The sequence below is a fragment of the Chelonia mydas genome, chromosome 6 (assembly GCF_015237465.2).
Source record: "Chelonia mydas isolate rCheMyd1 chromosome 6, rCheMyd1.pri.v2, whole genome shotgun sequence".
Lineage (NCBI taxonomy): Eukaryota > Metazoa > Chordata > Testudines > Cheloniidae > Chelonia > Chelonia mydas.
In genome coordinates this window covers 84,789,554-84,802,819 of record NC_051246.2, presented here as the reverse complement: position 1 = coordinate 84,802,819, position 13,266 = coordinate 84,789,554, and the positions used below count along the sequence as shown (strand labels likewise).

The 13,266-nt window shown below is 39.4% G+C and overlaps 1 protein-coding gene across 6 annotated transcripts in view; it reads right to left on the bottom strand.

Moving 5' to 3' along the window:
* The window catches only part of ARHGAP5 (Rho GTPase activating protein 5), an 80,214-nt gene that overhangs the window by 18,695 nt on the left and 48,253 nt on the right, over positions 1–13,266 (bottom strand). For all 6 annotated transcript variants that reach the window (XR_005225549.2, XM_037900575.2, XM_043548396.1 and 3 more), the window contains 2 exons: positions 3,206–3,283; positions 2,552–2,683 (listed from right to left, as the gene is read on the bottom strand). Coding sequence is in view for 5 of the 6 variants with exons in the window: in XM_037900575.2 (XP_037756503.1) it covers positions 2,552–2,683; positions 3,206–3,283 (210 nt within the window). In the remaining variant the exon portion in view is untranslated. The remainder of the gene's footprint in view (positions 1–2,551; positions 2,684–3,205; positions 3,284–13,266) is intronic.

Below are 13,266 nucleotides of genomic sequence, written 5' to 3'. Positions count from 1 at the left end.
AAAGTGCAATGTACATAGGCTAATTTTTCTGTATGGATAGCAATCACAAGTTTATCCAAACCTTTGCAAACAGCAGCTGCAGAAATTATTTGAAATAAATTTGTAATTTTAGGGTGCGTTCTTGGTGTTTAGATATAAGGACTGGCACATAAGGAAAGATCATTCAATATAAAATAAAAGAAGTTTAAGGTAGCAGTAATAGAAAGAGGAATGGACCTAATCTCTCTCAGAGTAACAGCCGTGTTAGTCTGTATTCGCAAAAAGAAAAGGAGTACTTGTGGCACCTTAGAGACTAACCAATTTATTTGAGCATAAGCGAGCTGAAGTGAGCTGTAGCTCACGAAAGCTTATGCTCAAATAAATTGGTTAGTCTCTAAGGTGCCACAAGTACTCCTTTTCTTTTTGCTAATCTCTCTCGGAAGTGATATGACTAAGGTACCCTCTTTGTCTGATATTTGGGAAATATTTTGTGGCTCCCAGTGGAGCAACAGGACTGGCAGTTTCAGTACTGCTGCAAGTTGCAATTGCAGCAAAAGGACTGAAGCTCCATCTTGATTCTCTAGAAGACAGTTGGTTAGACAAAAATAATTACCCATAATTTCTTCAAAGGCTGATTGAATAAAAGTTTAAAGAACTGGAACATAAAGGATGCCATCATGCATTTCTCTGGGTAGCCCACCAAGATGTATATGTGAAAATTTCTTGAGTTTTAAAAATTGAGAGAGGGGTGGGGTCAACTGGCCAAATGATATTGCTAAAGGAAGTGATGCTGTTTTACAGCTTAAAAAGGACTGAAATGGAATTGTGTTTAGGGCCAGGAACTCAGTGTTTGTCATATGGAGGAAGAGACTTCTAGTATGTTTTCCTATTTAGATGGTGTTAGGATTATTACTTTCTTTAAAAAACAAAAAAAACAAAAAAAAACAACCAGTTCTTTTGATCCATCAATTTTACTGTTAGTGTACATACTATTTTTACCTTATTCTTCTGACTGGTAATGCTTTATTAAAAACAGGGAACAAATAGTCTCTAACCCAGCCTCAAAATAATGCTACAATTAAACAATATGTAGGCATCAGGTTTCCACTCTGTCCTGAACATGCAAACACTTTCTGTGGAGTTAATGCCATTTGGCATCTAGTTCATTAAAATGTTATCTACATGATTTTATTACTAAAAACAAATTTGAAATGCAGGGCCATACAACACAGCATTAAATCTGTTCCCAAATTGGGATTATTATTCTGCAACAATAAAATTTAATTTATAAACAGTCTTTACTTTTTTTTTTTTTAAACTGAAAAAGAAAATAATTATGAGTCTACTAGATGCCTGTGGGCGGGTGAGGGGGGAGAATGCCCCCAGACAGGAAAGGAAAGTGAAGTTCTTTTCCTTTTTCTCTTTTCTTTTTAAACCAAAGGAATAAAATAGAATAAAATACAATAAAATACTAGCCTGAGTTCTTTTAGGGAGAACAAAGGTAACAAAACAAACACTACTTATGCTAATGACACAGATAAGGAAGGGACAACTGCTCGTTCTGTCAGAGGCCAAAGGCAGTAGAGAAGGAAGTGAGGGGGGTTTGCCCATGCAGTGCTAAATAGCCTCAAGGCAGACCAAGAGGGAGGGAGAGCACATACGTGGGCTCAACGGGACACTGCTACCAAAAATTTCCCATTAGAGGTGCAGGGGCACACAGACACCTAAAGTGGAGCACCCATAGGAACACTACTCGAAGAAGAACAGCTTTTCCTGTAAATAAAGTATTTATGGATATCAACTAGATAAAACCAAAACATACAAAGATACATGTGTTAAAAGGTAGGTTAATCAAGCTGGTCTTCCGTACCAAGTTTCCAGATTTAGTGTGATGAATATACTGTCATGTTTTGGATAAGAAAACAATACTATTTCTGTCATAGTTCCACCCTGCAAAAATATGTAACATTGGCTTACGTTTATGGAATAGTTTGCTGCAATCCAATTCCCTGACCTAATCTGATTCAAAGAAAGAAGGCCTTCAAATGGGGGAGATCCATAAAAGTTATGCTTTTCAGCTGTAAGTGTATGAAACATACATGAAAGGTAAACAGATTTAACACTGTATAGTTTTTGGGTTTTTTTAATAAACGAATTTGGGAACATTCCCAAGTAAAATGAATATTAAATATTTTTAACTTATAAACCTTTTTGAACAAAGTATTTATTTCATGCATGCTTCTATTACTATTCTATAAATTTCATCTTCAACTTTACTACAGACTGGCACAAAGCTAATTCTTTCAATTAAATGACTTATCCAAATAAGACAAAGAATAAAATCACAATTTGGTCTGAGATATTAATTAAAGGTTTTACTTCTTTATGTAATAGTGCTCATTCATTTTAAAGAGTGTCATTTTAAAACTGCACAGACACACCAGAGAGCACCAATTTATTTTAAAAAATTCAGTTTCACAAGAGCTAGTCATGTCAAAATATAATGAAATTAAAACCTACAATAAGATAACCCACAGAACATAATCAAAGAGAGACTAGATTTACTACTTACTTGATGCTTCTACCAACTCTGGATGTAGAGAATATGGTATTAAAGGATCTGGCAGATCTGCAAAGAAAGCTTTAAGAGCCCCTGCCACAGCATTTACTGTCACTTCCATAGATTCTAGGTTGATATTGTGATCTGTGAGACACAATGAAACAGCAATTTATTAGTGTAAGCAAAACCAACAGCTGTCACTGCACATACCTTATTTTTAAAAAGTATCTATAATATAAAAAAGGGATATGTCTATGTGGGAACACTCAGGCAAATTAATCCAAATTAACTAAAGGTATCAATTTACAGTGGATTAGTTAAACTGCATTAAACCCATGTGGACAAACATTCAGAACTGAAGTGGGTTTAATTCAGTTTATCTTAATTCACTTCCAAAATCAGTGTTCCGCTTTAGGAGTGGTAAAGGGGATATGTTAAAATATACTGTTAGAAGTAGAAGAACTCAAGAACTAACGACATTCATTTGAGCAATCTAAAAGAAATTAGAAAACAAAGTACCTGAGCTCTTATGAATAATATTTAATTTATAACAGCAGGATGCTAGAGTGACCAATACTGAACCCCAATTCCCTTCCAAAAATAGCTATTAAGAATAATTCTGGAGAAAAGACTTATTGCTGTACCAGGAAAACCAGCTACAATTACCTTGATCAAACTGTTTCTGAATGTTGTCTTGATCAGTTTTATTCCCACTAACACGGTAAAGGCCTTCAGTGCATAGTCCTGGTTGGGGAAAGAAAAAAACTTTTTTAAACATAAAAATATATTTTACAGAGTAACAATGAGATGGACATACTGTACATAAGTATTCATTCATACATGAAAAGTAGAAATTAATGTGTTCTGCACATAAATTGATTCAAAATAATTTGCTGGATATTACATTTATATAGGAATTACCATATTGTTTCAGAACAACAGTCTATCTAGTCCAGTTTCTTGTCTCTGACAATGGCTACGTTTTAGTCACGGGTATTTTTAGTAAAAGTCATGGACAGGTCACAGGCAGTAAACAAAAATGCACAACCCATGACCTGTCCATGCATGACTTGGGTGCTCTGGAGGGTGGTGGCCTGGGGGCACCATGGGTGTTCAGGGGAGGGGTGTGGCCAAGGACCTTCACTGGCGCTGGGGAGGTCTAAGGGGCTGGCAGGCTCCCTACCCAGCTCCACACGGCTCCCCGGAAACGACATATCCCTCAGCTCCTAGGTGGAGGCATGGCCGGGGGGCTCTGCAGCTCCACCGCTCCCACTGGCTGGGAACCATAGCCCATGGGAGCCTGAGCAGCTCTGGCAGCCCCTGGGCCAACCACACCAGCCACCGCAGAAGTCACGGAGGTCACAGAATCTGTGATCTCTGTGACAGACTCGCAGCCTTAGCCATAATACATACCTGCATTAGACACGTGGAATAATCTCCCCACCATGAAAGAGATAAGGATTAGAGCTAATCATCAGAGATTTGCTTAAATCATGAAGTCCAAGGTTTAATATAATTTCTAAATGCACTGTCATTAACAAAAAACTTTGGATATTGATATGTAAATACATAACCCTTTTTTGAATCCTAATAAATTCTTTGGATCAACAACTTCCTGTGGCAATTACTTCCACAATTTAATCACATGCTGAGTGAAAAAAACTAGTTCCTTTTATTGGTTTTGAATTTTCTACCTTTTAATTTCAGTGAACATGCCCTGTTCTTAGTTAAAAAAGAGAACAGATGACTTTGAGATCTACCTTCTTTATATCATTTATTATTTTATATACTTTTATCATGCCCCCTCTTATTCATCTCCTTTCCAAGGCAAACAATCCCAATCTTTTGAGAGTTTTCCAGGCCTTTGATTATTCTCATCAATCTTCTCTGAACCTCTTCCAGCTCGGCCATACCCTTTTGAGTTGGGGTGACAAGTATTACAAAAGTATTCCAGCTGAGGCCGAAGCATTGATTGTATAAAAAGGACTATGTTTTCAATATTATCCTCCATTCCTTGGCTACCCTAACATCTTGTTGGCTTTCTGGCACACTGCACATTTCCATTGAGCTGTCACCAGTGATACCAAAGTTGCTTTCTTGGGTTGATAAACTTAATTTAAAATCCTCTAAGATGTAAAAGTAGTTTAATTTTTTTCCCTCTAATGTGCATAACTTTGCATTTGTTGATGGGAAATTTTGTTTGTCATCATATTGACTATTCACCTAGCTTTAGGTCTGTCTGTAGTTCCTTACAGTCTTCTCTGGCCCTGACTAATCTAAATAATTGTGTGTCATATGCAAGTTTTGCTATCTCACTACTCACTTCCCCCACCACCTTTCCCAGACCATTAATAAATATATTAAACCAACACCAGACCTTGTATGGAGAGACCTAGCTGTTAACCTTTTACCATGTTGAAAATTGATCGTTTAATCCTACTCTGCTTTGTCTCCTAGCCACTTTTTGATCCAAGACAGTACTTTGCCTTTCACCCTGTGCCTACTTAGTTTCTTCAGTAGCCTCTTGCACAGGACTTTGTCAAAGACTTTTTGGAATTCTACATATATATTATATTATGTCATCTAGTTTTTCTTCATCCACTGCTTTACTGATACATTCAAAGAATGAGATATGATTTTCCTTTGCAGAATCCATACTGATTAGACTTAGCAGATCAAGAGCTTCCAAACATTATTTTATTTTTAATTGTCAAATCACCAACCTACCACGTATAGATGTAAGGTTAACCATTCTATAATTCCTTGGATCACTACAATGGCCTTTTTATGGATGCAACATTTGCTACCTTTCAATCCACTAGAACAGTAAATGGTTTAATAAAAATGTATTGTTAGCAGCTCAGCTACCTCCTACTTGAGTGCCTTTAGAATTCCTGGATGTACCACCTGGGCTCGGTGCCGGATTCTATTTTAAATTACCATTTTGCTCCAGCACCTCTTCTCAGAGTATATAATCTTTGTTATCATGAAAAAGCATGCTCAGGCTAGGAATCTTCCCAACATTGTGGGTAGTGAATATTGATAAAAGGAAGTCACTTGGCTTCTCAGCAACATCCTTATCTTCCTTAATTACTCCCTTTAATCAGTGGTGATCCAGCAGATGCACAGATTCTTTCACAGGCTTCCTACTTTTGATACATTTAAAAAAAAAACAAACAAACTCCTGCTTGTTTTTGTACCTTTAGCTATTTGCTTTTCACACTCCACTTCAGCCTCTCTCATTTTCTTCCTTCTTAATGCCTGCTGTAATTTATGTTACTGTTCATTGACTTCACTATGGTCAGATAAATACATTTTGAATAATTTCTGTTTGGCTCAAATAGCCTCTCGAACTTTGCCAGTTAGCCATAACGGTTTCCTCCTTGCTTTCCTGGTTCCCTTTTTATTCAGCAGTATTCACATCTTTTGTGACTATTATTGTTCTTCTTAGTAGCATCCAAGTCACATCCAATGATTTTACTTCCTTTACTTTTAAATTTAGGGCCTTTTTGGCTACCCATCTCATTTTATTGAAATCTCTTTCTCTATAGTGTAGTGTCACTGTGACTTTTTGGTATGCTACCTGCTCTTCAGATACTGGACCTAATTAGATTACAGTCATTGTTATTTAGTGGGTCAGTTATGATCACCTCTTGAATTAACCTCTATGTTGCTTAAGACTAAGCCAAGAATAACCTCTGCTCCTGTGTGATCTAGAACAAGCTGTCTCAAGAAGCAATCACTTAAGCACTGAGAAATTGTTTCTCTGAAGACTGTTCCATTGTGCCATTTGACCAATTTGTATGTTATCATTAGATTTCACTGCCTCATTGATCTTTCAACATTATGCATTCAATTTCCTTTTCTTCATCTGGAGATCACTAGTACTGCCCAACTAATATATTTATAATTTTTTCAGATTGAAATTTGTGGCCATATAAGATTCAACTGTGTGGCCACTCAGAATTTTTATCTTGTTAGATTCTCTGAAATCCCTTATATACAACCTTACTCTCCCAACACTTCAGTCTAGCCGTCTTTCCTGTGCAGGTATTATCATATCCCCACTGGCTTTTATCCTCCCACCACATTTCTGTAATGCATGTTATATCAAGGTCCTCATCCATTACAAGGCATTCCGGTTTGCTTATTTTAGTATTTAATCTTCTTGAATTTGTATACAGACATTTACAGTTTTTATTCTGGATGAAGTGCCTGTCTTTATTTAACACCTTAATCTAACACCTTGCTGAGTTTGCAGAATTTACCTCTGTGTCCTTATTCTGTCTGCTCTAGTTCAGTTGTAATTTGCACCCTATCCTTTACTGGATTCGCAGATACCACTGTATTACCATCTTTATCAGATGACTCTGACTTGTGTGCTCCTCAGCTACGGTCGGCTTTCCCCATTTATAAGTTTAAATATTCCTCCAACATATTATTTATTTTACGTACCAAACTCTCCTGTGCTCATTCCACCTTCTGAGTCTGGGGCTTCTCCTCACTGGAGACAGGACTTTCTCTGCCTAGCTCTGTAGATAAAGCTATCCCAAACAAGGATCAAAGACTTCAACTCCTCCCACCCACTTGATTATTGATGATTAGTGTCCTCAAGCTGGCATTAAAGAACTTAGTACAATGCGTAACTCAAAAAGTCTAGGGGTATGTCTACACTACAGATGCTAGAGCGGTACAGCTACAACACTGCTGCTGAAGCACTGTAGCGTAGACACTTCCTACATTGAGGAAAGGAGTTTTTCCAATCTGTGTAGTTAATCCACCTCTCTGAGAGGTGTTAGCTAGACTGACAGAAGAATTTTTCTGTCAACATAGCCGTGTCAACACTAAGTCCATCCCAATACAGCATTGTATTGGGTTGGACTTAGTGTAGACACAGTTATGTTGACAGAAAAATTCTTCTGTCAGTCTAGCTAACATGGAGCACCATTTTTCAGGGAGCACAATTTTTCACAACCCTGAGCAATGTAGGTTGATATAATTTTTAAGCATATACCAGGACTAGCGATAGTTATACTGTTGGAAGAGTTGCTGTATGCGAGATCCTCTTTAAAAAAATAAATGAAGGAAGTCAGAAAGATATTTATAGATCAGTAATGTAAAACTGCATCTTCTTAATATGATTAACACAGTTCTAGTTAGTTACTACTGACATCTCTCAATCCATTCTCTCTTCCACACCATAAAATCAGGTATTTTCTGTAGACTGAAATCTTACACTGAACTGTGTAACTTGGCCTTTATTATAACCTAGTGGGAATCAGAGGCAATGAGGAGCAGACTATGAAGTAAAGAGCCTGAAGGCTTGGGGCAGGGACTGGAAGAGGCAGGAGAGCCTAAGGCAGCCTCCCCTCTTCTTCCTCCCACACATCCCTTATTTCCCTTCTACTCCAGCCTGTCCCCTTCTGTTCCTGTCCCCTAGCACCTCCCTCTTTTTCATTCTGCTCCTATCACTCAGTCTCCCTCTGTTTCTAGCTCCCCCAACTCTGCACCTCCTAGCCTGTCCTCCTCCTCTAATCTGTTCTCCCCTGCTCCTATTCCATTCCCCTCCAAGCATGAACACCATCTGATCCCATCCTTCTAAGTCTGCACCTGCACCAATTTCTTGTCCCCCCATCTCTGATCCTCAGGCCTCTGCTTTTGAGTTATGTTGTTCCTCCTCCTCCACACTCCCTGAACACCAGCAGGGGGAGTGCTGAGAGCACAGGAGAGTCTCTCCCTGTTCTCGTCACTGGCACCGCATCAATCCTCAGCTGTCAAGGGAAACAACTGAAAGAGAAGTTCATCTCAGCCCAGCGAGAATGTTTTGAGATTTTAGCTGCTTACAAATCTCTAAGGAACATGTGTTACAGTGATTTTCATAGATTTATAATTGGGGCAAATCTGAGTAGATTTTCTCAGTGATAGCACAAAGCACATCTGATGTCAGGGCTCATAGGTTCTGACTTTCTAAAGTGCAAGGGGATGCTCGACCCTGTCTCTGCCCCAGGCCCTACCCCTTCCCCAAGGCCCATTTCCCCACCCCGGCTTTTCCCACCAAGTTCCACCCCCTCCCCTGAGCCTGCCGTGTCTTTGCTCCTCCCCACTTCCTCCCAGCCTCCTGCACACCACAGAACAGCTGACTGCGGTGGGCAGGAGGGAAAGGCGCTGCTCCGCAGGCCTGCTGGTGGGCGGGAGGCATTGGGGGGGTTTGAGGGAGAGCTGAAAGGGGCTGCTGGTAGGTGCTCAGCACCCACCATTTTTTCCCCCATGGATGCTCCAGCCCCGGAGCACCCACAGAGTCAGCATCTATGTCGGGGCTAGTCCCACCAAATTTCAAGTTCCTACTTCAAAACATGGAGGATGGGATTTTCAAAAGCACCTAAGCGAGTTAGAAGCACAGCTACATTTGACTTTTGGTTTTGAAAATCTCACACAAAGGCACTGAAGCTTTTCCTTGAAACAGCTGTAAGAATTTAACATTGGCAAAACAACCTATTTTTCCCGAAACTTCTTCCAAGAAATGGCTGTACAGTTTTTGTTGAAACTTTAAAAACAAAATATGGCTCAAAGCAGCCACCTGGCATGGAAAATTTCAGATCAAAGAATTAAAGTTTGGCAAAGCAAATAAAAACAGGACCTGACAGAGAAAAGTGTTAGGCCACCTTGAAGTGAAAAGGGGAGTGATTAGGATGAGGAGTCTGGGGACTGGGACTTGGATGAGAAGACTGGAGGAAGACACTTGGACAAGGTGGGAAAGCAGGGTGGCGGAGACAAGATCCATGATGGAAGAGGTCAGCCAAGGACTGAGAATGGAGAATGGGATTGATTAGGCAAGGAGATGGACTGGGATACAAAGGAGGGCGGAGGGGGGGGAAATAGAGAGAACTGGCACAACAGGCTGCACGAGACATGAACAGAGAAGCCTGTGCCCAGTAGAGTACACTGTTCCAAGACATGGAATGGAACCCAGAATTCTTGAGTCACTCCCTTCATCTACTGTCAGCAAATATTTCCAAAAACCACTGGCAAAGTGCATGTTTTATGCCCTACAGGTGGATGGCCCTGTGGATGGAGGGGGGTACTATCAGTTATACAGTTGGCTCAAGTGGTAGAGGCCTGTGCTATGGACATGAAAGTTCCAGCCCTGATGATGACTCAGGTAATGGTCAATATGAGTCCCCAAAATGATGAAATTTGTTTTTCTGATTTGTTTTTTAAAAAGTTAGGAATTTACACACAAAAAGCTACGTTAAAAGAATGTTATGATTGCAAAGTCAATCTTTCAAGTGTTAGGAAAAGAATTAGATTAATTTGTCATTTGAGTGTGTATGCATGATACAATCCTTAATTATGTGATCAGAGCTTTTCCAGTATTTTCCAGACTATTTTAGTGCTGTACAAACATATAACCAAAAGGTAACCTCTGCTCCAAAGAGTTCACTATGCAAGTAATTTTTAGTAATCTAAGGTTGTTCTATAATTGCATACGACAGGTTTTCTTGAGTCTTTCCCGAAGCATCAGATATGTTGTCAGACCATACTGAACTAAATGAATCATTGGTCTCATCCTGTATGGCAATTCCTACATAAATGAAATAATTTGTGGGGAAAGAATCTAACCCATTTTATTTTTAAAGGGGAAAAAGAATAAAGCAAATCACTTATTCAAGTATGTTAAAGTTTCACATGAAATTAACCTATACAAATGATAAATTTAGAAGAGCAGACATCCTTAATCTAATCTTTTTAATTTGTAGAAAGGGTGGGATTTACAAACTACTAAAACGAGGTACCATTCATAAGTTTAAAAAAAACAAACCAGAACCAGACAACTTCAACGTTAAAGTGATCTAACTGCGCTAATGAAACAATTTATAGTGAACATTAAGAACTTTCAGTAGGCAGTAGTGTGTTTATTTAAAGTTGAAACTTTTCAAAAGTAAAAAACATGGAGAGCTTCATCTGATGTTGAATTAACAGTTCTACATTTGCAAATACTAAAAATTTTTATATTAACCAATCTCTAACAAGCCCTCTGGCACTACAGCAAGCATGGCTATTCACAGTCTTGTGTCCTAAAGTGTGTTCACACTGCTGACAACCGAATAAGATTTCTACTCATATGACACTACAAGCAGCAATTCACTTTCCCTGCAGATGTCCTAGATGAGGTGCCTATGCATTTATTTTATTAAAGGATGAGTAACTCAGATGTGAAGATTATTTAATTTGACTGCACCCAACTGTATCAGGTGTTTCCTGCTTCTGGGGGGGGGGGGGGCAGTATATCAGTCACGACAGTGAAAACAGATATTGACACCCACGTTTAGATTTATGCTCACATGATTTATATCTTCTTTACATAATTTCCACTCTGTTGACTCAGAAAAGATATCTTAATTAGTAGGTAGTTGAAATGTACAACATTATTGTATATTTCAAAACATGTGACATTTCAAGATCTTCTATGATACATAAAAAATTAATTTATTTCTTACTTGTTTTCTGTGATGCCCCACACTAGTACAAACTACTGATATGTTTCTGTCCTCTGTAACGCACATGTGGTATCCAATCAGGATACATGATTTTTCATGCTGGCCTCTGCCCCCTTCTGTATTTGTTCAGGCAGACTTCTCACTTTATTATTTCCAAACTCACATAATACAAGTTAATCTGTGATGTCTTTCCTAACCTTGTCACTCAGCCCAGGCCCCAAGTCCAATGAGGTGGGCATTTATAAATACATGGTCACTCCATGACAAACAATTAACAGGTAAGAAATCTCTATCACATAATGTTACTAGCGGTACCCCTAACCTATGGAGGGAAAGCTAAAGCCCAGGTAAAGTGACAAAGTCAGAAGCGGATAAAGGAGTGACAAATTGATCCTCTCCCCCGTGAACGGTAGCCTAGGTCGAACAAGAGACTACAGCTCAAAGCACTTACTGTCTTATGCCATAGCTGAAAAGGATCAAACGTATACAGAAAAATTGGAGAAGGTTCATGGAGTACCAAACAGCAGTCTGATACAATTTGTCCTCTGAGGTTTCTCCCTCTTCTTCCCAGGAGATGGGAATTATCTCAGCAGAGTGAGTCTGGAGTTAGGGCTCTAATCCACTGAGGACAAATTTAGAGGCTTGGTTTCCCTTCTTAAAATCCACATATAAGAAAGGGATTGGAATTCCCTAAATTCCTTGGTGAAATCAAGATAAATCTTAGTCCCCACCACACATCTAAGGAATGTGACAAAATTTCTATCTGTGTTTTGGGAGAGGAGCAGAGAAAGAAGTCTGCTTAAAGAAAAACTTGACACTATTTGGGGGGGAAAATGAGAGATAGGAGTAACCATTTTTCTTGATCAAAAATCTGGTAGGCTAAATCGCAAACAAGGACAGCAAGTTCACCCCTCTGCAGACAAAGGGGCTAGCCACCTAAATGGAAACTATCCAAGACTGAAGAGAGAGAGGCACTCCAAGTATTCAGAGGTATCTAAAAATAGGTATTTTTTGCTACACTAATCTGAGATTCCAGAGGGTCTGAAAACTAAAATGGGATGGGGATATCTTAGGTAAAATAAGTCACTGAGAAATCCACACATGGCCAGATGAAATCCATTATGAATCCTATCTACCTGACCCTGGAAGAAACAAAGGGAAGAGGCCTGGACCTGGAAGAAGCTAACTGTCAGACTGTTACCAACACTAGCCCATATGAAACCTAAAATTACCAGCAGTACAGTTTTCTGTTGGAGAATTTGAGAAATTCACATTAAGTGCATGGCTCAAACCATGTAGCAGGCAAACAAGGGCTGTTCTTCCAGTGGGACTGAAGAAGAATTATTAGGACTCTGACATGCTTGATCTATTTAGAATGCTTTGTTTACAAGGTGGGCCACTAGCCTTTAAATTGCACGACTGTGATGCAGAACAGATTTATCAAGCAAGGTTGGGTCTTCTGGGAAATGGAAGATTGAGACCTTGAGACAACTAGTGCACATCTGCAAATCACATTCTTGGCCAATCCAGAGCCACTAGGTCAGTGGGCCTATGCTGTTACTTGCCTTTTTGAGAAACTTCCAAATTAAAAGTGGGAGTAAACTAAAAAATTCCCATGTGTACATAAACACAGAAAATACATCTTAGCCCACACCTTGGATTCTGTATACTGGCTATAGCACTGTGGTATCCAGTTGAAGATTAACTCAACGACCTCTCAGTGTTGGCTGTTAAACAATAACACTTCCTTGCACAGCAACCATTCCTTCCTTGGATGGATCTATATTCTGTCAAACCAGTCATATTGGGTGTTCAACTGGGCAGGGAATATGGAGCACTTTTAAAGAGACTCCACATGCTTCTCTGCCCTTTAACAGAAGAGAGAGGACTCTCAGTAGATCTCTACTCCTGGCTTCCCCAGTCTCCTCAGTGGTTTGGGATGCTCTCCTTGACATCATGAGCCTGGGTTCTCTTTATAACCTTGGTCAACATGTCTAGGAATAGTGCCAACCCTCCTCCTCCACAGCTCCTTTTTCCCCTGCACAAAGGCTTGGATACCAAGGGAGCAAAGGACTAATCAAGGCTGCCTTCTACTGGATTTTTCCCATTTGGGAAAAAATTGAGTTTTTGTGTCAGATTTCTGAGACGAATGAGCCCAGTATGGGTGGATCTTGGGCTGGTATGGTCAGTACTTAACTGAGGACTTGCAGATATAGAGATCTGGGTCAG